The 26,922-nt window shown below is 42.5% G+C and overlaps 1 protein-coding gene across 4 annotated transcripts in view; it reads left to right on the top strand.

Moving 5' to 3' along the window:
- Positions 1-1,371: 1,371 nt before the first annotated feature.
- The window catches only part of CCDC87 (coiled-coil domain containing 87), a 127,770-nt gene continuing 102,219 nt past the window's right edge, over positions 1,372-26,922 (top strand). Inside the window, exons 1-5 of one of the 4 annotated variants that reach the window (XM_077472316.1) lie at positions 1,372-1,597; positions 14,506-14,689; positions 16,593-16,664; positions 21,014-21,156; positions 25,504-25,754. In XM_077472316.1, the coding sequence (XP_077328442.1) occupies positions 14,518-14,689; positions 16,593-16,664; positions 21,014-21,156; positions 25,504-25,754 (638 nt within the window). In that variant the 5' untranslated portion in view covers positions 1,372-1,597; positions 14,506-14,517. Of the gene's footprint in view, positions 1,598-14,505; positions 14,690-16,592; positions 16,756-21,013; positions 21,157-25,503; positions 25,755-26,922 lie in introns of those variants that run through there. The other 3 variants (XM_077472313.1, XM_077472314.1, XM_077472315.1) reach the window with 3 other exon arrangements.

Here is a 26,922-nt window from a genome sequence, read left to right on the forward strand (position 1 = left end):
AAATGAATGGGAGGCAGTTTTCAGGCTCTATTTCTAGCGCTAAAACGCCTGAAAACTGTCTCAGTGTGAAAGGGGTCTTAGGTGTCAGCATACCAAGACATTGTGGACAATTTCATGCTGCCAACTTTGAGGGAACAGTTTGGGGATGGCTCCTTCCTGTTCCAACATGACTGCGCACCAGTGCACAAAGGAAAAGAAAGACATGGATGAGCGAGTTTATGGTGGAGGAACTTGACTGCCCTGACCTTAAAGTGTTTGTAAACCCTTACAACACACTTTGACCTACAGGTAAGCCTAGATTAAGGCTTACCTGTAGGTCCAAGAAATATCTCCTAAACCTACACGGTTTAGGAGATATTTGCCGAAAGACAGGCCAAAAGACAGGCACTCCATGTGCCGTAGACAGCGGCGTGCAGGCGCACTGAGCGCGGCACCCGTCAACGGCGATATGCCACGCGTGGCGGCTCCCGTGCGCATGCGCGGGAGTGACGTCACGCGGCTTTGCCGAATGACAGCGGCGGAGCGGCGAGACCCACCGAGAAGATGGATGCGCCGGACTATAGGGGACAGCGGTGACTTCTCTGGCTCCTGTGTCTGGTAAGTGACTCATAATGGGCTACTATGCAATGCATAGAAGTCCATTATGATTTACCTTTGCAGGGAATGAAAGAGGAAGTAAACCCATCAAGGTTTACTTCCTCTTTAACCCAATAGAATACTTTGGGATGAATTAAAGCGGAGACTGTGAGCCAGGCCTTCTCATCCAACATCAGTGCCTGACCTCCCACATGCACTTCTGGAAGAATAGTCAAACATTCCCATAGACGCAATCCTAAACCTTGTGGACAGCCTTCCCAGAAGAGTTGAAGCTGTTATTGCTGCCAAGGGTGGGCCAACTCAATATTGAACTCTACGGACTAAGACTGGGATGCCATTAAAGTTCATGTGAGTGTAAAGGCGGGTGTCCCAATACTTTTGATAATGTATGTTAAGTGGATTGCACAGATCTCCGTGTGTGGTTAACAAAAGCTGCATTCCCATCTAATCTTTTAAAAAATGCAACACGATTGCAGTGGCATTACTTCTTAATGGCACCTCAAATGCAGGCCATGTGACAAAATTTGCAAAAAATTTAGCAAAATAAAGAAAGCAAAATGCGCTCACTGCCAAAAAAAGTGAATGGGCTTCCCTATGCTGTCACATGACAAATGCAGAAAAAAAAAAAAACATTGTGCAAGTGTGAATGGGGCCTGAAAAGGAAGGCTGGTTACATGGGGACACCAAGTTTATAGCCGATTATAGGAATTCTTTGCTGTCATCTGAACACAATAGAATGGAAGCAGTGCAGCCAGCAGAAGAGAAATCAGTCACTGAAAGCAGTGCATGGACTCAGGCCTCCTCTGCAATGTTTGGGTGTTGCTTAGCAACAGAATGTCCCAGCACAATTGTGTGCTGCTTTTTTCCTGGTGTGCTCAGGGGCCCGGCTCTGGAAGAAGCTATTCCCATGTACTGGACGGCTGCCATGACCTGTTTATATCAGTCTGGTCCCAGCAGATGAGAGTACTACCTCGGATTCTTCATATAAACCCTTCAATCAGTAAGTGTTACATGGCAATGCCCATTGATACATAGCATTTCATTGTTTTATTGTACCTGCCATATTTTACTTCTGTGCTTTCTTCAGATTTTATTCTCCATTCGCATTGGGCGTTTTGCAATGGTGCGAATCCCAGCAGCAGAAATCTACTGATTCCAGACTCTGGGTTTGACAGCTGTAAGTGGATAGCTGCGGCCCGCCAAGCCCATACACTGCGATGACAGGCTGTTGGGCAGGGTTCACTCTGAGGTGATGTGGGACACCGCATGTAATTCGCACAGGAATCGCAGTGCATTCGCACCAAACTTGTGTAGGACTCATTTTTTTGACCGCACCAGAATCGGATCGCATGGGTGTTCTGGGTCGCACAGCGTTTTGCGAAACGATTTTGGGCTGTCATTAATATATACTCTGCAGTCGGTTCGCATGTACGGGTTGCGATTTTTATGCGGTGGGGATTTGCAGCGAATTTGCACTGCATCTAGTGTGAACCGAGCCTCAGTGACTGTGAACTGCAGTGACTGTGGCTGGACACACTTTTCAGCTATCTGCTCACAGCACCAGCAATCAGTAGTTTCCTGCCACTGGGATTTTCATTGTGGCAAAACACCCGTGTGAATGGAGCCTAGTTATCACAATTTGCTGAGATGGCATGTTGGCACATGAGCCTCATGCATGAAAGGTGGGCTTTAACTCCCAGCAACCGCACACGTGTCCACTGTGGTTATGTGCTGAGAGCGTGCCCACCAGGGTTGCCAACTGTCAGTAAATTCACAGACAGTTCGTAAAATATGTGATTTTTACATCTGTCCATGAATGTCCATTATGGACATGCAGGCTGCACCCTATAATGGACATTCATAGACAGATGGAAACCTCACGGATTTTACAAACTGTCCTTGAATTTCATGACAGTTAGCAACCCTGGCACTCACTGACCGCTCTCACTCAAGGCTTCTGATCAGGAGCCAGCAGGATAGGTTTGAGATCATTTGATCACCAATGCTGCGTACACACGATCGGAAATTCGGCCAGCAAAAGACCGAGGAGAGCTTTTGGTTGGAAAATGCGACCGCGTGTATACTCCATTGGACTTTTGTTGGCCGAATTCCCACCAGCAAAAGATTGAGAGCAGGTTCTCAACTTTTCAGTCGAAAAAAGTTTGGATCGGAAATTCCGATCGTTTGTAGCAATTCCGACAAGCAAAATTCCTACGAAACAATTCAACGTATGCTCGGAAGCATTGAACATCTTTTTCTCGGCTCGTCGTAGTGTTGTACGTTCTTGATGGTCTAAAGTTCAGCGAACTTTTGTGTGACTGTGTGTATGCAAGCCAAGCTTGAGCGGATTTCTTTCGGAAAAACCATCCAAGTTTTTTCTGACGGAAAATCCCCTTGTGTGTACGGGGCATAAGAGAGACAATCACAGCATTCACATGATACAGAAGCTACAGCAGTGTAATGCCCTGTACACACGGTCGGACATTCCGACCATAAAATCCGTCTGATTTTTTCCGACGGATTTTGGCCGAAAATTTGTGTTGCATACACAGGGTTGGACAAAGTTGTCAGAAAATCCGATCATTCGGAACGCGGTGATGGTCGTTTCGTACGACGGGACTACGTAGAAGCCAGTAGCCAATAGCTTTCGTCTCGTAATTTAATCTGAGCATGCGTGGCACTTTGTCCGTCTGAATTCTCCACAAACAATCGGAAAAAGTCCGATCTGATTTTTTTTGTTGGAAAATTTTAGATCCAGCTCTCAAACAGATAGAGCCCATACACTCGATTGGATTTTCCGACAACATAATCCGATCGGACCTTTTCCGTTGGAATTTCAGACCGTGTGTACAGGGCATAAGGAGTTAAAACACAGAGAAACTGATTTAGGAAGTATAATCAAAACTTTATACTTTCCAGATCACCTTTTTCTGCATTAAAATGTACTTGCGTTTAGATGCGTTTAGAGTATGTCATTTCTCACTGGACACAGTGAATTCTATTTTCTTTGCATCCTGAATGCACCTAAACACAAGTAAACACAGTTTGTTTTATAGATTTTAAGGGCTGGTTCACACCACAAAAACGCACTCCAGATCTATTCTGGGTGCATTTCTACATGCGTGTTTTTAACACATTTTTGACGCGTTTCGGTGTTTTCTTGATGCTTTTCCAGATGCTATTTTTTTCCTGTTTTTTTTTTTACCTGTACTGGGATCCTGTGTGTTTTTGATGGGTTTTACCGTGTTCCAGTACAGTTCAGTGCAGGAAAAATGCAGTATGCTCTATTTTTTTGTTCTGGAACTGACCACACTGGTGTGAATCATGCCACTGGAAACATATAACCTACTATGCATGCATTTTTGATGCAGAAAAAAAATACACTAGACTGCATGTGGTGTGAACTGGCCCTAAAATCTGCAATTTATATGCATTCAGAAATGTGCGTTAAACACACATATGTCATTGCCAGGGTGAATGAAGCCTAAACTGTAATGTACACTATATAATCTGATTATACAATCTCTTTACACTCTATTTTATCCTAACCAAACCTACGGAACATATGAAGAAATCTAAACAACTCTTTAAGTTATAAAACCAGGCAGGTCATTCTAGTAGGTAGCTGAAGGTAGATCTAGGAATGAAGCTCACTGCACAATCTGATTGTACAATCTCCTTTAGATATGCCAAAAAACATGCATTGTAGAACCTGCCTGATTGGATGAAAATGGATTGGTTAGATTAGGTAGTTCCTCATATTGAAATTATGTGTAAACCTCATGCTATGGATATAGTAAATATATGTGATGAGTAGAAGCTGCTCCCCTAAAAGTGTAGACAATACTAATCTCAACCACACACATTGGGTGCAACTGAAAAGATTACTGTCTGTGGTGATGGTGTTATGATTTGGCAATGTATCACAGAAGAATTTATGGACTTTTGAAGGATTTTATCTTATTATATATTACATCAACTGTATATTCACTTATCAAGCACGGTGCCCTTTATTATGCATATCAAGTTGGAAATGTAAAGTTTGATTTGATGTTTGTGATAATTCACTGATTAGTTGTTGTGCAGAAGGTACCATTAAGTGCGCATGCGCTGTTCATCTTCGGAGACTTTCGGCTTCTCCTTATCCTCCGTACTACGCAAGCGCTGCGCCTGCGCAGTATGGGGAGGACACTATCCGATGGGGGGACAGTTCTCGGCAGAACACCGGAACTAGACAGTTCTCTGCAGCAAAGGAAAAGGGTCACTGATATTTAACAAAACCAAATGACTAAACACTATTAAAATAAGATAAAAATTAACTAACTGATTTCTCACCCGCAGCCATCAGATATAAAACAAAAAACTATAAGCAATAATTAACAATTGACAATCTTAATAAAACACATTAAAAATCTCAGCACATATAATAAAATGGGGAAAAAAATTTGTATATGTATAAAATTCAATAAAAAGAGGGGAAAATATGAAAATTGACAATCATCTATCCGAAATGAAACAATTTCAAATTCGACATTTAATCCCAGAGGCCGGAGAACTTTTGTCTCGAAAATCCAAAAAGATTTACCTTTGACTCAATCGCATGACAAAATCCCCCCCCCCCCCACAAATGTCTGCCAACCTTTTCGATACCCCAAAATTTCAAACATCTGGGGTCTCTACCATGGTGATAACAAAAGTGTTTGGAAACATTATGTGTTTTGAGACCTTTTTTAATGTTACTCACATGTTCACCTATACCAGTGATGGCGAACCTTGGCACCCCAGATGTTTTGTAACTACATTTCCCATGATGCTCAACTACACTGCAGAGTACATGAGAAATGGGAAATGTAGTTCTAAAACATCTGGGGTGCCAAGGTTTGCCATCACTGACCTATCCGAACTTGGAGTGACCTCTTTGTATGGCCTACATACATGGAGGCCACAATCGCACTCCAGCATGTATACCACACCCTCCATGCTACAAGTTATGAGGTCTTTAATCCTATACTTTTTGTTGGTAGTGGTAGAGGAGAATTCTTGAAGTTTTTTTAAATTATTTCGGGCATTTCTGTATGCTAAGCCATTGCCACATGCATAGAAGCCAGACATAAACCCGAATAACTGGTTACTTTTAATCACTGGAGGATCCACCACCCCAGGGGCAACCAGATCCCTCAACACTGGGGCCTTGCAAAATATAAACTGAGGATGTACAGGCAGAACGGGCCTTATTATAGCAAAAAGTAAAAAAAAAACATTTTTTTTTTTTTAAATTGACGCTCTTTTTTTGTTTATAGCGCAAAAAATAAAAACTGCAGAGGCGATCAAATACCACCAAAAGAAAGCTCTATGTGGGAAAAAAAGGACGTCAATTTTGTTTGGGTACAGCATCGCATGACCACGCAATTGACAATTAAAGCGACGCAGTGCCATATCGCCAAAAAAAAATGGCCAGGTCTTTAAAGGGGGGAAATCTTTGGGTCCTTAAGCGATTGACGGGGTGTTAAATGAATGAGCTATCCAAATGACAGATTTTTTTTTTTTTTTTACGATTTTTCGTCTAGTGTATGGGTTAATCACACACTGTATTGTGTATGCATACCTCCTGGGGACTTCAGTAATTAAATCTTAAATTTTATAAATTATGTTATATTATTATATTAAAGCATTTCTGCTTTCTTTAAACATATCCTTTTAGGATGGCTATGCATTCATCATATTTTTCGTTCAACCAGAAGGTTGAATGAAAAAAAATGACCTGATTACCCCACCCATGCAATTGATGTGGACAAGGGAATCCTCGCCACTGTGTTATTGTGTTCTGATAGTGGGGAAGCTTCCACATCATCAGCACACACTGATCAGTGCTGTCTGCTGCAGCACTGATTATTCAGGAAAAACCTGACAGGCTAGTTTTACAGAGGTCGATTGGTACCCTGCTGAACTGGCGAAATTTCAATCCATGTATGGGCACCCTAAGTGCTGGGCTTCTGAGCCTTGCTGTTGGAATTTCCATTTATTTTACACTAATGTAGATCTAGATTAGTGATTCTCAACTAGGGTTCCTCCAGAGGTTGCTAGGGGTTCCTTCAGCATTGGGCAATTTCTGCCTCTCAGATAAGTTTCCACTGACATCATTGATCTTTTTAGCTATCTGTAAGGAGGTAATTCTTCCCAATGACCACCAGTGTAAGGACCATTCCATGTCTGACATGCTGCTGTTCTGCAACTTACCCTTGTTTTCTAGAGACTTCTGAAAGTATAGTGGGGGGTAGACAGTCCAAATATTTTTGGAGCCTTGGCCGATTCATGGAGAGGTGTGCCCAGTAGGTGGAGTTCCTGTTCCCATTAAAAGATATAAAAGAGAGAACATCCAACCATACCACTTGGGGTTGCCAACATCCCTTGTGCAGTGGGAGGTATCTCCTTTCTTGAATGTTCCCATTAAAAAAAACTTAAAATAAATCCTTAAACTGAATTATGAGCCAAATGAAGACTGTTGGAAATGCCGTGTGCCTGGCTGCACATGCTGTCAGTGGGGTAGCACTTGTCTACTGTATCAACACTACTGGTCTCCTGCACCACTTTCTGTCTATATGCACTCCAGTGATGACTGCAAGGCCTTTCTCAAGACTAGTTCCCTGATGGTGACTAAAGTGGGCCATGCAAGTACATTGGAGTTGCTAGTAGCCTCCATTGGGAGAGCTCACAACAGGGTGACAATGAGAACAATGGGGAAAAAGGGACATGGGGGTTGATTTACCAAAAGAAAAATGATTGTGCACTTTTGAAAATGCAGTTGCACTCTGGAAGTGCAGTTGCTCCAGAGCTTAGTAAATGAGGTGAAGCTTCTCTTTACAATGCACATCCAATCACATGCAAGGAAAAGAAAAAAAAAACAGCATTTTTGCTTGCACGTGATTGGATGATGGAAGTCAGCAGAGCTGACTGCATTTTCAAAAGTGCACAGTCTATTTGCCTTTAGTAAATCAACCCCAGAGTGCTGTCAAACTATAACAGGAAGTGCCTGGACAAGGACAAGCTATTTTAGTGAATGTTGCGGATTTACTTCTTTTAGGCTGGATTCACACCTATGCATTTTAAGTGCTTTTTGCATTTTGCAGATTTGCACTACAGAACTTGTTCCATAGGAAACCATGTTAACTGGACCGTAGTGCCAATCTGCAAAATGCAAAAAGCACTAAAAATGCATAGGTGTGAATCCAGCCTTACAGGGGACTGCTGCCCAATTTATTTTTATTTTTTTTGAGACATTTTAACCACTTGCAGACCGCTGTGGGCATATATACTTCGGCAGAAGGGCACGGCTGGGCAAAGTAATTTAAAAGCAAAAAAAATTCTTAATAAAAATGCCATAAAACTATCCCCTATTTTGTAAACGCTATAACTTTTGCGCAAACCAATCAATAAACGCTTATTGCAATTTTTTTTACCAAAAATATGTAAAAGAATACATGTCGGCCTAAACTGAGGAAAAAAATACATTTTTTTATATATTTTTGGGGGATATTTATTATAGCAAGTAAAAAATAATGCATTTTTCAAAATTGGCGCTTTTTTTGTTTATAGCACAAAAAATAGAAACCGCAGGGGTGATCAAATACCACCAAAGGAAAGCTCTATTTGTGGGAAAAAAAGGACACCAATTTTGTTTGGGAGCCACGTCGCACGACCGCACAATTGTCAGTTAAAACGATGCAGTGCAGAAACGCAAAAAGTGCTCTGGTCAGGAAGGGGGTAAATCCTTCTGGGGCTGAAGTGTTTTTTTTGGACAGAGTGAAAAGGGTTAGGATCTCTGCCAGGTGTCTGTGTATTCACTAGAGAAATTTGTCATCATTACTAGATGGGTGTCAGGCAAGACAGGAAGTTAGGTGAAATCTCAACGCAGGAAGAGAAGTGAGACTCCAAAAATCACTTAGGGCTCATTTACACTTGCTTCGGCTTCAACACACATTAACAGCTTCAGACAGGCTTTTTAAAAGCTCTCTGAACGCTAGTTAAAGCCTCTGTCACTAAATAAAATGATTAGCTTACAGTCTTGTTTACACCTTGCTTTTGCTTTGCTTCAAAAATTATACCCCGTGTAGCTTTAGTGGTGCTTCAAAGTGTCTTCAAAGCCTCCATAGAAGTCTATGGCAAAGCTCACTTGAAGCCCCACCGAAGCCCCATCAAAGCTCCACCAAAGACTCTTTGAAGCCTCATCAAAGCCCCAAGCAAAAGCAAGGTGTAAACAGGACTATAAGCTAACGATTTTAATTAGTGACAAGGGCTTTGACTGACGTTCGGAGAGTTTTAAGGGCTAGTTTACACTTGCTTCAAAACATTGCTTCGGACAGGCTTTGTTAAAGCTCTCTGAATGCCAGTTAAAGCTCCTGTCACTAAATAAAATGGTTAGCTTACAGTCCTGTTTACACCTTGCTTTTGCTTGGTGCTACGATGAGGCTTCAAAGAGTCTTCATATATGGAGGGAAAGAAAGACCATCACTATCACCCAATAATACTGACTCTTACCATCAGTGTACAGCAGGGATATGCAATTAGCGGACCTCCAGCTGTTTCAAATCTACAAGTCCCATCATGCCTCTGCCTCTGGGTGTCATGCTTGTGGCTGTCAGAGTCTTGCTATGCCTCATGGGACTTGTAGTTCTGCAACAGCTGGAGGTCCGCTGATTGCATATTCCTGGTGTATAGGGTATACACTTTTAAATGTACTGAATAGCGGCACAATCAATCTTGGGTGGAGCTTGGGATGTGAGATGCAGATCGTGGGCGGTGATGTGACGGCCATCTTAGTGGTTTGAAACGCTGGACTTTTCTACATGCCTGTTTTACCTACATTAAATGTGAGTGGATCCATTTTTATTTTATTTTCAATAAATCATTTTGTATCGATCACTGCGCAATGAGCGTTCCATTCTATTTTTTCATATATGTGGATACTGGAGTTTGCCTGTGGTAGGTCTTTTCTGGATGTGGAGTGATTTCCTTAACCTTAATGATCTTACATGAGGTGGAGCAGCTTTAACTGCATGTGGAGTGAAACAGTGTTTGCCGGAAGGATCGATCGTGCCGCTATTCAGTACATTTAAACGTGTATACCCTATACCAGTGTTTCTCAACCAGGGTTCAGTGGAAGCCTAAGGTTCCTCCAGAGGTTGCTAGGGGTTCCTTCAGCATTGAGCAATTTCTGCCTCTCAGATAAGTTCCCACTGACACCATTGATCTTTTTAGCTATATGTAAGGAGGTAATTCTTCCCAATGACCACAAGTGTAAGGACCATTCATCCCACTGACCATCACACTAATGTATCATGAGTCGTAGATTTCAAATTTTTAGCAGGGGTTCCCCGAGACTGGAGAACTATTTCAAGGGTTCCTCTGTGTTGAAAAGGTTGAGAAAGGTTGCCCTATACACTGATGGTAAGAGACGGTACTATTGGGTGATGGTGATGGTCTTTCTTTCCTTCCATATATGAAGACATTTTGAGTGGACTTTATGCTGATCGATCGAATGTTTTTTTGATGAACATCATTATTAATTTTTATTTTTAAAGCGGTACACTTCCTTTTCCATTCTCTTTAATTGTACCAAGTAATTTAGTATTAGCAGCTCTTTATTTATATTTTTATTATTATTATTATTTATTATTCCTTGTACTATAGGCTTCAAAGAGGCTTCGGTGAGGCTTCAGTGGGGCTTCAAGTGAGCTTTGCTATAGACTTCTATGGAGGCTCTGAAGACGCTTTGAAGCACCACTGAAGCTACATGGGGTATAATTTTTGAAGCAAAGCCGAAGCAAAGCAAAAACAAGGTGTAAACAGGACTGTAAGCTAACCATTTTATTTAGTGAATTTAGGGGCTTTGACTGGCATTCAGAGAGCTTTAACAAAGCGTGTCCGAAGCCATGTTTTGAAGCAAGTGCAAACTAGCCCTCCCATATACCCAGTGAAGTGAACAGCCTCAGATGATACACAGAGATGAAACAAATCTCCCTACATAAGTTTTACATGTATATCTGCTGTCTTCAGCTTTTTAAATCCTTTGGAAAGTTCAGATCCTGTTAGAGATTTTCTCTTCCTGGTTAGCACTTCAGTGAAGCCTGGGCATACAGCCAAGACAGCTGATTGGAGGAAAGGCACACACCCCCTCTCCTAGGTAGAGACTTTCAGATCTGTTCGTTGAATCGTTTAGCCTTGTGCTAATCTATTTATAGCATTCTCCCCAACACAAAACTCCGGCTGCTTTTATCTTTTGTCAGACGTTCTTATGCTGATAACAGAAGAATGGGCAGGAGAAAGATATGGGACATAGGGCTTTGAAGAGAGATAAGAAAACACTGTGCCCAGCTCAAATTTCATGACATCCACATTAAGCTGGCCAGACACTATACAATCTATATGTACAATGTCCTTTAGGTGGATGGTGGTGTAGCCCTCTTTTGGGTGGGGGGGTTATGACAAACGACCCTCTCCCAACAGGATATTGCCCTAAACCTGTAGGTAAATAAGAACCAGAACCTTTGTTAAGTGGAGAGTGGGTTTGATCATAAAGTTCGGAGTCCTCTAGACAAGACAGAGCCGTGGTAGACAGAGGAGATTTCCTTACTGGGAAATTAACCAGTAATCTAAATAAAGTAATTGGGAGCAGAGGAGCCACTGCAACCAGAATACAACATTAACCATAAGGATATAGATGCATAGTAGTATAGAAATAATACAAGCTTTATATAAGAAGAGGTTAATAACAGTACATGCATCCAATGTTCAAACAGGTATTATCAGCAAAGGGCCCAACAGAGTCCTGGTGGTGTTGTGCTCATATACCCAGATATATAGTTATTACTAGAGATACTTCCTGATGAATGTTGCAGCAAAGTTCAGTTGCAGGGGCCCCTGAAGATGACTGGATACAGTGTCCATCTTTGTGTCTGAGACCTGAACAGAAGACGGGGCGATTTTTCAACTGTTGTCCAACCAGCCTGCAACGCAGCTTCTCACACGCAGAAACTGTTGTGTAGTACTAGAACCCAGAGTCAGCCAGTTCACTCTGCACTCTTTAGTCCTTCCCTAGTAGTTTCTAATTTATCATGCAACCAGACCTTTAACTACCAGAAGTGGCCATCAGATGCCTAACCTGGCTCTAGCATATCCTGATTATTAAAGTGGTTGTAAACCCACTTTTTGGACTTCTACCTATAGGTAAGCCTAGAATAAGACTTACCTATAGGTAGTGGAAATATCTCCTAAACGTGCGCCGTTTAGGAGATATTTCACTTGTAGTCTGCCAAAAAATTCCTATGGCGCATGCGCGGAGAAGAAACAAAACTAAGTGCCGTTTCTTCCCTAGCCTGTGCCAATAGTTGCAGCTCCCATGCGCATGCGCAGGAGTGACGTCATGCGGCTCCGGCGAATCACAGAGCCGGAGTCCGCGGCCCGGAAGGAAGAGGGCCAGAAGATGGACGCTGCCCACACAGGGGACCTCGCTGGATTTTTTTGCAGGTAAGTGTCACATAATGGGCTAGTATGCGATGCATACTAGCCCATTATGCTTTTCATTTGCAGGCTGCAGCAGCGAGCAAAAGAAGAAGTAAAACCCATCAGGGTTTACTTCCTCTTTAAGCTCTAAGCTAAAATAATCCCAGACCAGAAGGGACAGGGTTAACTAAAATAAAAGGAGCTGCATATAAACTCTATTGCAATAACCAGTTCATCTACTAATATACTGGAAGGTGACCACTATACACACACAATAGCACAGATCTAGCTATCTGGCACTGTGTATGTTTGATAATAACAATAGGACAGAGTCCTGTCTGCCACTAGGATTCAATTCAAGAAAGTATGGACAGCTACAGTTAAACAGCCAGAATGCAGGGAAATTACCTAATAGTCTCTGCTTCTGATCTGAATAAAATACAGTATAGCAGTCCCTGTATCTGGAAATGATGTCTCTCTCTCTCTCTCTCTCTCTCTCTCTTTTCCTGTTTCAGCTTGACTCCTGTCTCTTTCAGTATCCTGTGGAGCCACCCTTGCATTCAGGGACTAGAGTTATGTCTCCCTACACTGTGTGCATCAATAGAAATATGGAGCCCCATAGCCTAAGATGCCAAGGCACTCCCCTTCTCATCCCTCTTCTCCCCCCCCCCCCCTCTTCCTCAAGCTTACAGACTGGCTTTCGACTGCACTGTCTACTGTCAACTATTTTCTGTAAGGATTGGAAGTTCAGGGAAGCAGCAACTTTCAGAGCCAGCCTCTCTGAAAGTTGTAAACCAAAAATGCTAGCGTTAGATTATTACCAAATAGATTACTGGGAAGTGTTTATTTTGTTGTGCTCAATGTGCTAAACTTAAAACACAGAGGGTTTTATACTAAGGGGCATGGCTTTGTTTCTAAGAGAATAGGTGCAGGAACTCCCCCTTTTGGGAGTTACCCATTGTCTTTGCCCCTACCTACCTCTGAGCAGCAGTACTTGGTTCCACCCCCTACACACCTCCCAGCACTGCCCCTTTTAGAGAATACAGAACCAAGTAACATTATAAGTAATTTGTATGGCGTTTGTTATTGATAACAAGAAAAGAAGTAAAATAGACCCCCCCACAGCCAACAACAATAGACCCACCAGCAACAATAGATCCCCACTGCAACAATGGACACCCCCTACAACAAAATACTACCCAGCAACAATAGACCCTCTAGCAGCCAGCTATAATAGACTGCTCCCTCAACAGTAGATCCCTCCCAGCGACAACTGACCCCCCCCAGCAACATAAAACCCACCCAGCAACAACAGACCCCCCACCAGCAACAATAGGCCTCCCCAGCAGCAATCAACCCTTCTGCAGAAATATATCCCCTCCAGCAACAATAGATCCATAAGCAGCCAGCATCAATAGACACTGTAGCACAACCCAGCACTCCTTGCCATTACATGCATTCAGTGGTGGAGGTGCCAGAACTGCGTTCCCCCGCATTCCTGCTGAAAAAAAGCCCTGCTAAGGGGCCAACAGAAGTTAGATGACTGTGTCCTTAGCAGACCTGATGAGATACTAATGAGGCAACCTCACAACTATTTTATGCAGGGCAAAGTAACAGGAGATCGACCACTTTTTACAAAAATGGGAAAAATTCTCACACATTACCAAAATAAGAAATGTGTATTCATTTAAAGGGGTTGTAAAGGGTCGTGTTCATCCTGTGCATTAAGGTGAAAAAACACCTTGCAGTCACCTCCCCCTAGCGCCCCCTCTGTTTTACTTACCTGAGACCTGGTTCCCAGCTCTTGATTGCATAGATTGATAGCAGTGCAGCCATTGGCTCCCGCTGCTGTCAATCAAATCAAATGAGGCGGGGGCGGGGCTGAGTCCTGCATTCTATGGCCTCTATGGACACCTAATGCCGGACTCGGGAGTGCACCTGCAAGGTAACCACCCTTGGGACAGGGCTTTTCCAAGGGGGTTATCTAATGCAGGGAGGAGCCGCTGAGGAACCTCAGAAATGGATGTTCAGGGCCACTCTGTGCAAAACGAGCTGCACAGCGAAGGTAAGTATGTTATTTAAAAAACAAAAAAGGATCCTTTAGTATCACTTTAATTTTGCATTGAAGCCTGCAGAGCATTGCAACCACTGCAGGGTTTACATCCCGTCCCCGAGTCTGTATGAAGATATGGATCTTCAGCTATGGTGCTGGAGAAAAGTAATCAATGGACTTCAAGTCTACAGTGGAGAAACCACAAGACTGACGGGTCTGCTGGGCACTACGCACATCAGAACATTGGAAAACTGACGTCCCTGGACATCATTATAATGATCATAGGTGTTCTTAATTGCTGTGTGTAGACTTCACTGAGTTTCTGATTTAGATTTGATCTGACATTTGTATTCCAGATTACTGCAAACATGGTAAATGACAGCGGCGGTCTGAAGTCTTTCCCTAAGAACAGAAAACACACTTCACCATCCACAGAGGAGAGTCTGAATGTCCATAGATTACATCAGCTGTACAATGATATCCTAAAACCCCTCACTTTATTCCCCAATCAAACTCCACGCAGCGGACCGAAAAAAAAAGGTTTGCTTACCTCTACCTGTATAATCAATAGAGACTATAGAATATCACACTTGTTTAAATGACAGCACTATTTGATCAATAAAATGTCATATCCAAGAATGGAAAAGTATTACATGCTACATTTCATTGTATGTATCCTAGAAATTAAAGGTGAAAGGGAATGTGTAATGCCTTCATTTTTTTTTTTTTTGGATGAATATATAAAAGGATATGTATGATATACATTTATGTTATAAAACCCAGTTTCTTTGTAGAACCTTTATATATTTACATGGGTGTAGACATACTGTATTTGTCCATTACATGTGCAGGCTTTGCTTCTTGCTTTGCAAAATTTTACTGCTCCTTCTCACCGTGCTGGTCATACACTGTTAGTTTTTTTCTGAACCAGCAAATAAAAATAAAAAAAACAGATTCCTCCATTTACACAAATGAGGTGGATGGAGAAATCTTCCCTGCTGGGGCATTGTATTCTGACAGCTGTATTCGCCGCTGTCAAAATACACTAATCAGTGGCTGCAGCCGCTGGTCAAGAAACATTTTCCAACATGTCCCTTTGACAGAAGTCGATCCAGCGATCGATATTCACTATACTATGCCTTTACACGCACATGAACTTTAATGGCATCCCAGTCTTAGTCCGTAGGGTGCAATTTTAAGTTGGCCCACCCTTTGCTATAACAGCTTCAACTCTTCTGGGAAGCCTGTCCACATTCTTTCAGAAGTGCATTTGTGAGGTCAGGCACTGAGGTTGAACAAGAAGGCCTGGCTCGCAGTCTCCACTCTAATTCATCCCAAAGGTGTTCTATTGGGTTGAGGTCAGGGCTCTGTGCAGGCCAGTCAAATTCCTCCACCCCAAACTCGCTCATCCATGTCTTTATAGACCTTGCTTTGTGCACTGGTGCGCAGTCATGTTGGTACAGGTAGGGAACATCCCCAAACTTTTCCCACAAAGTTGGGAGCATGAAATTGTCCAAAATGTCTTGGTATGCTGACGCCTTAAGTGTTCCCGTCACTGGAATTAAGAGGCCAAGCCCAACCCCTGAAAAACAACCCCACACCATAATCCCCCCTCCACCAAAAGATTTGGACCAGTGTACAAAGTCCATAAAAACATGGATGAATGAGTTTGGGGTGGAGGAACTTGATTGTCCTGCACAGAGTCCTGACCTCAACCCGACAGAACACCTTTGGGATGAATTAGAGTGGAGACTGCAAGCCAGGCCTTCTCATCAAACATCAGTGCCTGACCTCACAAATGCGTTTCTGGAAGAATGGTAAAACATTCCTATAGACACACTCCTAAACCTTGTGGACAGCCTTCCCAGAAGAGTTGAAGCTGTTATAGCAAAGGGTGGGCCAACTTAATATTGAACCCTATGGACTAAGACTGGAATACCATTAAAGTTCATGTGCATGTAAACGCAGGTGTCCCAATACTTTTGGTTATATAGTGTATGTTGAGTGGGGATGGCCACGCGCTGATGGAAATTCAATGGTCCCTGCTGAACCGGTCAAATTTCAATGAGTGTATGGCCAGCTTATGTGCTCCTTAGCACTGGTGATAATGCTTACTGCCCTATGAAAAGCAGCGATCCACAGTGGAGGGCAGTAAAGCAGCAGCTGACAGGGACAGAGGGACATTGCTCCAAATCAGGGACAGTTGGGAGCTATGGATAAAGTGTTGTATTCCTGGATTGTGTAGATTCTGTATGGGTGAAGAGCTGTTTTGATTGGTCGTTAATATTTGTAAAAATTGGTTTTATGATGATACATTCAACAAAAAGGCAAGAGCATTTACTGTGCAGCTGGATGTAAGCATATAAATAGGGCTGTTTAGAATAGGGCTACCCCAGGGGATAATGCTGACTACAATAATATTCTATAATTCTGTTTATTGCAGATATCATTGAGCCCGAGAAGCACCCAGGAGACAAGAAGATAAAGGAAAATGTCAATGAAAGCATTTGCAAAGGTGCAGTATTCTAAGCTGGCTATACACAGGCTGATTTTAGGGAAAATTGGAAGAAGATGTGCAGGCGATTTTTTAACAATTCATCTAAAAGGTGAACAAAACCAATACCTCTGTAGGGTTCAATACAAAATATGTGTGTCAAAAAATAAACCATATTAAACCATATTAAACCATAATGAACAACGTGCATCAAATAGATAGTGAAATGACAGTCCCATAACATATAATTCACTTACTGCATGCATAATAGAGAACTAAACTTCAAAGACAAATTCAGTAAAACCTTGGTTTGAGAGTAACTTGGTTTGAGAGCGTTTTGCAAGACAAGCAACATTTTTAAATAAATTTTGTCTTGATATACAAGTAGCGCCATGGCACAACTGAGTATAAAAGAGAAGAGAGAGACGCCTCTAAGTGTAGCACTATGGTTACATTTATTGAAGGTACAACATTTAGCAACTTACATGGTTGATGATTAAAAGAGGCATCCGGGGTAAAGCTGTCCACATAAACCAGGGATATGCAATTAGCGGACCTCCAGCTGTTGCAGAACTACAAGTCCCATGAGGCATAGCAAGACTATACAGCCACAAGCATGACAACTAGAGGCAGAGGCATGATGGGACTTGTAGTTTTGCAACAGCTGGAGGTCCGCTAATTGCATATCCCTGACATAGACCATCCTCTGCACCGCCATCAACGTCATAGCTTCAACTCTGAGCTCCACGAGCGCTTCAAGCCTCGCTTTCAAATCGCTCTACTGCAGGGCAGTCTTCCCGGTCACGATTGCAGACTGACAGCGGTGAGAGCCAGCGGTGCGGCGGAAGGTCTATGAGGACAGCTTTCCCCCCGGATGCCTGCATACTTAGATGTGCCTCTTTTAACCACTTCAGCCCCCGGAAGATTTTGCTGCAGAATGGCCGGGCCATTTTTTGCGATACGGCACTGCGTCGGTTTTAACTGAATATTGCGCGGTCATGTGACATTGAACCCAAACAAAATTGATGTCTTTATTTTTCCCACAGATAGAGCTTTCTTTTGGTGGTATTCGATCGCCTCTGTGGTTTTTATTTTTTGCGCTCTAAACAAAAAAATAGCGACAATTTTGAAAAAAAAAAAAAAAACATTTTGTACATTTTGCTGTAATAAATATCCCCATTTTTTAATTTAAAAAAGCTAATTTTTTCTCAGTTTAAGCCAATATGTATTCTTCTACATATTTTTGGTAAAAAAAAACGAAATAAGCGTATATTGATTGGTTTGCGCAAGCGTTATAGCGTCTACAATATAGGGGACAGATTTATAGAATTTTTATTATTTACTATATACTAGTAATGGCAGCGATCTACGATTTTTATCGTGACTACGACATTATGGCAGACACATTGGACAATTTTGACACATTTTTGGGACCGTTGGCATTCATACAGCAATCAGTGCTATAAAAATGCATTGATTACTGTAAAATTTTCACTGGCAGTGAAGGGGTTAACACTAGGCGGCGATCAAAGGGTTAACTGTGTTCCCTGGGAGGTGATTTTAACTGAAGGGGGAGTGGACTGACCTAGAGGAAGTGACAGATTGTGGTTCCTAGCTAATAGGAACACACGATCTGTCACTCCTGTCAGAACAAAACACAGATTTGTGTGTTTACATGTGTGTTCTGTCCCTCATACTCACGATCGCTTGTGTTGCGCCATGCAGCGGGCACGCGCGTGCCGCCGGAAGCCATCCCGATCCCGCGAGCCGACGTATAGCTACGACGGTTCGTGGGATCGTGCCGACCTGCCGCAGTATAATGACGGTGGCTGGTCAGCAATTCGTTAATCATCAACCATGTGAGTTGCTAAATGTTGTATCTTCAATAAATGTTACCATAGTGCTACACTTAGATGCGCCTCTCTTCTCTTTTATACTCTGTAGCTCCTGCTGGATTTTGCTTCTAATCCCCTTGTGGAGGCTTCCATTTGTGGATGGACATTTTATGGTTACACAACCCATCACATTGCTATAATCTTTTTATATGGACTATAAACTGAAGAATTTATGAATACATGGTTGTGGAACGAATCATTTGAGTTTCCATTATTTCTTATGGGGAATTTCACTTTGATATACAAGTGCTATGGATTACAAGCATGTTTGCGGAACAAATGCTTGCAATCCAACGTTTTACTGTATATAAAAGTCCAAATGTGAAATCTTGAAAAAGATGAAAGTCCATGTGTAAGAATCCCAAACCATCACAACCAAGTGTATCAGTTCCCTTACCAAACAGTAAAGATCTCCAAATGATAAAAGATCAACAGCACAGAAATCATCCACTTGGGGGACCACCATTCAGGTTACCACTGCCTCCACAGTCCTTCACTGGTTACCCAAAGCCAGCACCTCAAAGTAACAGGAGAAAGAACAAAGACCATGGAGTATTATGTTCAAACCACATGATTTATTAACCACTTGCCGACCAGCCACCATCATTATACTGCGGCAGGTTGGCTCAGCTGTGCAAATCGGCATAGGTGTACGTCGGGCGCTTTAAGAAGAATATCAGGCGCACATTGGTGGCGTGTTGCTGGAACCAATGCACGCGGCCAGCATCTGTAAGATTACAGTATACTGTATGTATAGCGTCTGTTTCACTTTTTGAATTTGGTGCCGTTCTCCATCCCCATGCGTCACAACGCTAGCAGGGAATAGAGCTCGGCTCCGTGATAAATCATGCGGAGGACGAGCCGCTCACACTGCGGGGAGGACATCGCAGGATCCAGGGGACAAGGTAAGTAAGATCTTCCTGGATCCTGCGATGCGATCTCGAGTCTGGCTCGGGGTTACCGCTTTTGGTTCTGAAATTCCACCTCGAGCCAGACTCGAGAATACTGCCAGGGAGGTTAAGGGGGTAAATCCTTCCGGAGCAGAAGTGGTTAACCACTTAAGGATTGCAGTTGTGCGTCAGCAAGTGGTTAAAGTAGAACTATTGGCAAAACTTTTTTTTTTATTTTGTAACCCCTTCCAGATTTTTTTTCGCCATCTGTGTCCCATTTCGGAGCTTTCCCTTCACTTCCTGTCCCATAGCCAAACAGGAAGTGAGAGGAAATCCCAGCAAATGGAGGGAATTCCTTGGACTCCCAGGTCACCAGAACTTGTGTCCCCATTGGAGGATTTCCTCTCTAATTACTTATCTTGGGACTCAAATTTTGAGACTTTTTTTTACTTTCAATAATTCATTAGTGGGTGTACAACATCATATGCCGCTGGCCTCCCCCCATGCACGTTGCAGTGGATCTTCACCCCCTGACTTTGTGCAAGTATACAAATTGTGCAAGTGTTAGAATTGATGCTGGTTTGAAGCCAAAGGGTAGTCACACAAAATACTGATTTGATTTAGATTTTTTTTTTATGTTTGCTCACTTTGCATTATGTGAATTGATAAAAATAATTACAAACTCAATTAAAATTTATATTTTTGAAAGCATTCCTACTTTACAGCATTTCTTCACATCTGCCTAAAACTTTTGGACAGTACTTAATTCAGTTGATTTAGGCCTCATCCTTGTGGGTATCTGGGGCTGTATAACATAAAATTCAGCCATATTTCAACACCCCAGGGGCTGTGTACAGCTGTCCAAAACAATCAATTGCTGTTCAAGTTTGTTCATGGGTATACAGTGGTACTTGCGTAAACAGGCACATGCAACCAGATGTATAATGTCCTACATGTCATCTTAGCAGTTACATGTAATTACAGCCTCCAACTGTTCCTGGACGCAGCCAGTGCGCATCCAGGGTCAGATGTTTGGCCGCACACAATGCAACGCAACCAAGCAAACTATCTGTGGCTTAACTGCCATGTGACTGTAGCCTTATGCCGCATACACACGACCGGACTTCTCGAGGGACTAGGTCTGACGGTCTTTCCGACGGACTTTCGGCGGAGTTCCGACAGACTTTCCGAATGAACGGACTTGGCCACACACAATCACACCAAAGTCTGATGGATTCGAACGTGATGACGTACGACTGGACTAGAATAAGGAAGTTCATAGCCAGTAGCCAATAGCTGCCCTAGCATCGGTTTTTGTCCGTCGGACTAGCACACACATGAACAGATTTCTTGGTCTGGTGGAGTTCAGGAGGAAAAATTTAAAACATGTTCTATGTCTAAAGTCTGCTGGATTTTTGCACGCAAAGGTCCGATGGAGCCCACACATGATCGAATTGTCCGACGGACTCGTTCCGTCAGACCTTTGCTGTCAAAAAGTCTGGTCATGTGTACGCGGCATAAGAGTCTGTTCTAGAGTTTAGCTCTATTAAAATGTTAATCATTTTGATTTTCTTTGTTTGAGCAGATGAGGTATATGCCCATCCAACCGCCCCATTCATGAAAGACATGCGCACTGTATCACCAGATGTTCTTTGTGATATGGTCAGAAGAAGATTACACAAACTATTGCCATTTACTCCTGGATCCACAGATGTTCGGAAAGTATTTGTATGTATCGTAACTATGGGTTCTTGCTTTTGTTTTATCAAATTATGTCATTAGAATTAACTTGCACTTGATTTAATATTTCCTCTTTTAGGCCGCGTACACACGGGCGGACTGTTCGCCCAACTTTGTCCGCTGAACAGTGTTTGGGCGGACAGTCCGCTCGTGTGTGGGCTTTCAGCGGACAGTTTCAGCGGACAGTTGGACGGACAAGGTTTTTCGGAATTTCCGAAAAACTGTCCGCTGAAACCTTGTTTCAGCGAACAGCCCGCTCGTGTGTAGGCTTGTTCGTCAAACAAAGTTGCGCGCATGCTCAGAAAGGATTTTCACGCCGAAAGCTATAATGCAGTGTATAGGACGTCGTATTTTTCGTCCCGTCGTACGTGCTGTTCACGTCATCGCGCACGGTTTCAGCAAACTGTTCGTTCGTCGTGTGTGGGCATGTCCGTCCATGCTAATTTTGAGCGGACTGTTTGCTGAAACTGTTGGACGGACAAAGTTGGGCGAACAGTCCGCGCGTGTGTACGCGGCCTTACAGAATCACAGCTTCCACTCATTGAAGTCTACAGGTGCTCAAAGACAGCTCAAATTCTGGCTGATTTCTTCTAAAAATGTACTTAGTTGAAAAGTAAATGTATCATATCAGATTCAGTCACTGTTCAGCAGTACCATTGTAGCTGTCGTGGGTGCCGTGGCTGCCCCAATACAATAGCCGGCTTTAGAGACTCCTCCGTGCATGCTTTTAGTGTGGATGGGGGAATTTATTATTTTTCTCTCATTCTCACAATCAACCCCAATTTGAGCTGTGTGTAGCAGACTTAATTGTAAACCGATATTTTGGTTTGAATGAGCCACAGGCACCTTATAGGTTTTAGAGGTTCTACTGATTCTTCCTTGCAGTTATTCCTGACTCTAAAGTAGGCCATACACTAGTAGATTTCCCAGTACGGTTGATGACCTGATGAATATCGTTCGAAAGTACTTTAGAATTTTGTTTGAATTTAACATTAGATTTTGAAACAAATGGATTTTTCTGAATGAAAACCGTATTTACTGTTAGAGAATTGATTGAGAAAAAAATGTATCCTGTTCCTTTAAATTTTCTCATTACTGCAGTTGAAAACACACATCAGTCACATGACTCCAATGATGATTAGAAAATCAAACAAACATCATTAGAATGAACATTTTCAAACAAAATTCTACTAGTGTATGGCCTGCTAATTTTCCTCAGACATAGACATTTTGCACATATCAGAATGGGGTGCTGAATACAGATTAGTAAGGTAAGTATGTGGGCAATTTATATCTCTATATATATATATATATATATATATATATATATATATATATATATATATATATATATACACAGTTTCTCACAAAAGTGAGTACACCCCTCATATTTTTGTAAATATTTTATTCTATCTCTTTATGTGACAACACTGAAGAAATTACACTTTGCTACAATGTAAAGTAGTGAGTGTACAGCTTGTATAACAGTGTAAATTTGCTGTCCCCTCAAAATAACTCAACACACAGCCATTAATGTCTAAACCACTGGTAACAAAAGTGAGTACACCCCTAAGTGAAAATGTCCAAATTGGGTCCAAAGTGTCAATATTTTGTGTGGCCACCATTATTTTTCAGCACTGCCTTAACCCCCTTGGGCATGGAGTTCACCAGAGATACACAGGTTGCTACTGGAGTCCTTTTCCACTCCTCCATGACAACATCACGGAGCTGGTGGATGTTAGAGACCTTGTGCTCCTCCACCTTCTGTTTTAGGATGCCCCACAGATCCTCAATAGGGTTTAGCTCTGGAGGCATGCTTGGCCAGTCCATCACCTCAGCTTCTTTAGCAAGGCAATGGTAGTCTTGGAGGTGTGTTTGGGGTCATTATCATGCTGGAATACTGCCCTGCCGCCCAGTCTCTGAAGGGAGGGGATCATGCTCTGCTTCAGTATGTCACAATACATGTTGGCATTCATGGTTCCCTCAGTGAACAGTAGATATCTAGTGCCAGCAGCACTCATGCGGCCCCAGACCATGACACTCCCACTACCATGCTTGACTGTAGGCAATACACACTTGTCTTTGCACTCCTTAACTGGTTGCCGCCACACACGCTTGATACCAGCTGAACCAAATAGGTTTATCTGGGTCTCACAAGACCACAGGACATGTTCCAGTTATCCATGTCCTTAGTCTGCTTGTCTTCAGCAAAACTGTTTGCAGGCTTTCTTGTGCATCATCTTTAGAAGAGGCTTCCTTCAGGGACGACAGCCATGCAGACTAATTTGATGCAGTGTACGGCATATGGTCTGAGCACTGAAAGGCTGACCCACCACCCCTTCAACCTCTGCAGCAATCCTGGCAGCACTCATACATCTATTTCCCAAAGACAACCTCTGGATATGATGCTGAGCACGTGCACTCAACTTCTTTGGTTGACCAAGACGATGCCTGTTCTGAGTGGAACCTGTCCTGTTAAACCGCTGTATGGTCTTGGCCACCATGCTGCAGCTCAGTTTCAGGGTCTTGGCAATCTTCTTATAGCCTAGGCCATCTTTATGTAGAGAAACTGTTTTCTTTTAGATCCTCAGGGAGCTCTTTGCCATGAAGTGCCATGTTGAACTTCCAGTGACCAGTATGAGAGAGTGAGAGCAATAACACCAAATTTAACACACCTGCTCCCCATTCACACCTGAGACCTTGTGACACTAACGAGTCACATGAAACCGGGGAGGAAAATGGCTAATTGGGCCCAATTTGGAAATTTTCACTTAGGGGTGTACTCACTTTTGTTGCCAGCGGTTTAGACATGAAGGGCTGTGTGTTGAGTTATTTTGAGGGGACAGCAAATTTACACTATTATACAAGCTGTACACTCACTACTTTACATTGTAGCAAAGTAGCATTTCTTTAGTGTTGTCACATAAAAGGATATAATAAAATATTTACAAAAATGTGAGGGGTGTACTCACTTTTGTAAGATACTGTATATATATATATATATATATATATATATATATATATATATATATATATATATATATATAAAATATGTATTGTGAGAGTCAGCAGCTACACATACTGTACTAAATATTAGGACGCTTACCTGTCCTGGAATCCAGTGATGTCGGCATCCCAACTGATGTTTCCATCGGCTCTCGGGTGCTGCCACCGGCATTCATGGTAAGGGAAACAGGCAGTAAAAAAGAGTGAAAAAGCAAAATAAAAAATCAGCCTTTTAAGGCCGTAAGGCTGAAGTGATATTAGACGTCACTCCGGTCCACCGAGGGCATAGACTCAAGTGGGAGCCATCTTGCCCTCACGCGACTTCCTGACCATCACTCCAGCCGATCAGATCGTTTCCACCTTTACCAATCTCTCTGGTAAGCGGGGAAACGACTGGGAATCGACGGGTGGCACCTCTCGCCGCCTCTAAAAGTGATCTTGTGGCGAATGCAAGAGGATACTGGGGTTATGGCAGCTAGCTGCTGCCATACAACGTTATTTAGCATCAAAGTAATGATTACTACTACCCAAAGCAAAGTGGAGGTAGTTAGTACTGCCTAAAAAAAAAAAAGGGAAGTTAGTACCACCCAAAGAAAAGTGGAGGGAGGTAGTACCACCCAAAGAAAAGTGGAGGGAGGTAGTACCACCCAAAGAAAAGTAGAGGGAGGTAGTACCACCCTAAGCAAAGTGGAGGGAGGTAGTACCGCCCAAAGCAAAGTGGAGGCAGTTAGTACTGCCCAAATTAAAGTGGAGGTAGTTAGTACCGCCCAAATTAAAGGGGAGATAGTTAGTACCGCCCAAATTAAAATGGGGGTAGTTAGTACCGCCCAAATTAAAATGGGGGTAGTTAGTACCGCCCAAAGCAAAGTGGGGTAGTTAGTTCCACCCAAAGCAAAGTGGAGGTAGTTAGTACTACCCAAAGCAAAGTGGATGTAGTTAGTACTACCCAAAGCAAAGTGGAGGTATTTATTACTACCCAAAGCAAAGTGGAGGTAGTTATTACTACCCAAAGCAAAGTGGAGGTAGTTATTACTACCCAAAGCAAAGTGGAGGTAGTTAGTACTACCTGAATTTGTTGTCTGTGTCGATAATGTTACTGAAAAGCTTGCCTGAATCAGGCTCAGATACTTGTAAAGGAAACTACTGCCAGACATACATGCTTTATTCATTTCCACTGACCACGTTTAATTTGTTGGTAATGTCCTGACATAAGTGACAGCAACTTGCACTGCCCATCAATTAGTCTCTACAACATATGAAAAAAGACTGGAATCAGACTTGCAGTTTCCTTGTCATGGCTAATCACCCGTTCATTTTGTCATTGGACAGGAGGAGATTATTCTAAGTGAGGTGAAAGTCGCCTGTGACGGTATTCCAGATGTTCTGTGCACTACTTTAATAAATCCGAGAGAAAAGCAGCGTCTGCACCGCCGTCTTCTTGGTCACATCATGATTGTCTCTGAGCAGCTGTTCCTGCACTACTTACACAAAATGGATTGGAGTAAATCACATTCTCTGTTCTCAGAAGAAGCCAATCTCACACGATGCAAAGCACAGCTGTTGCTTGATTGCTCGAAATTGTAAGTCCCGACAAGAGGCTGTAAAGTTGTCTTATTTCATCTCATTTATCACTGAGAAATACATCTGAGAATATGTAAATGTCTCAGTAAAACTGTCATTTTCAGAAAGAGAATACCTTTTTGAGGAGAAGTTTGAGGTACCATATAAACTTCATTATATACATTATAAATCCCATTTTATTACTTCCAGGAGAACCATTGGGTGAAGTCTTTGATAAATAGGCCAGCCTGAGGGGAAATCTTCAGCGTGATTAAATGATAGCTATTGTAAACCATTTCAATACTGGGCACTTTCACCCCCTTCCTGCCCAGGCCAATTTTCAGCTTTCAGTGTTGTCACATGTTAAATAACAATTGCGCGGTCATGCAACACTGTACCCATATGATTTTTTTCATCATTTTGTTCACACAATTAGAGTTTTTTTTGTGGTATTTAATCACTCCTGGGTTTTTTATTTTTTGCTAAATAAACAAAAAAAGACCCCAAATTAAAGTGTTTGTAAAGGCAGAAGGGTTTTTATCCTAATGCATTCTATGCATTAAGATAAAAAGCCTTCTGTGTGCAGCAGCCCCCCTTAGCCCCCCTAATACTTACCTGAGCCCAATCTAGATCCAGCGATGTTGAAGGACAGTCTCAGCTGCCTGAGACTCCTCTCCTCATTGCCTAAGACAGCAGCGCAGTGCCATTGGCTCTTGCTGCTGTCAATCAAAGTCAGTCAGCCAATGAGGAGAGAGTGTGGATGGGGCCGGGCTATGGCTATGTGTCTGCATGGACACACAAAGTTGTAGTTTGGCTCGGGTGCCCCATAGCAAACTGCTTGCTGTAGGGGCACCCAACAGGAGGGAGGGGCCAGCAGCAGCGATGAGGGACCAGAGAAGAGGAGGATCTGGGCTGCTCTGTGTAAAACAACTGCAAAGAGCAGGTAAGTATAACAAGTTTGTTATTTTTAACTAAAAAAAAAATAGACTTTAGCATCACTTTCAAAAAAAAATGTTTTTCTTTATTTCTGTTGTAAAATTTGGCAAATAAATAATCATTCTACATAAATTTAGTCCAAAATGTATTCTGTTACATTTCTTTGGTGAAAATAACCCAAATCAGTGTATATTATTTAGACTATGGGAAAGTTATTTATATATACTCTTATATATAAGAGTACACAAACTA

This window comes from Lithobates pipiens, unplaced genomic scaffold (genome assembly GCF_037356315.1).
Source record: "Lithobates pipiens isolate NorthernLeopardFrog02 unplaced genomic scaffold, aLitPip1_a1.2 Scaffold_8, whole genome shotgun sequence".
NCBI classification, from domain to species: domain Eukaryota; kingdom Metazoa; phylum Chordata; class Amphibia; order Anura; family Ranidae; genus Lithobates; species Lithobates pipiens.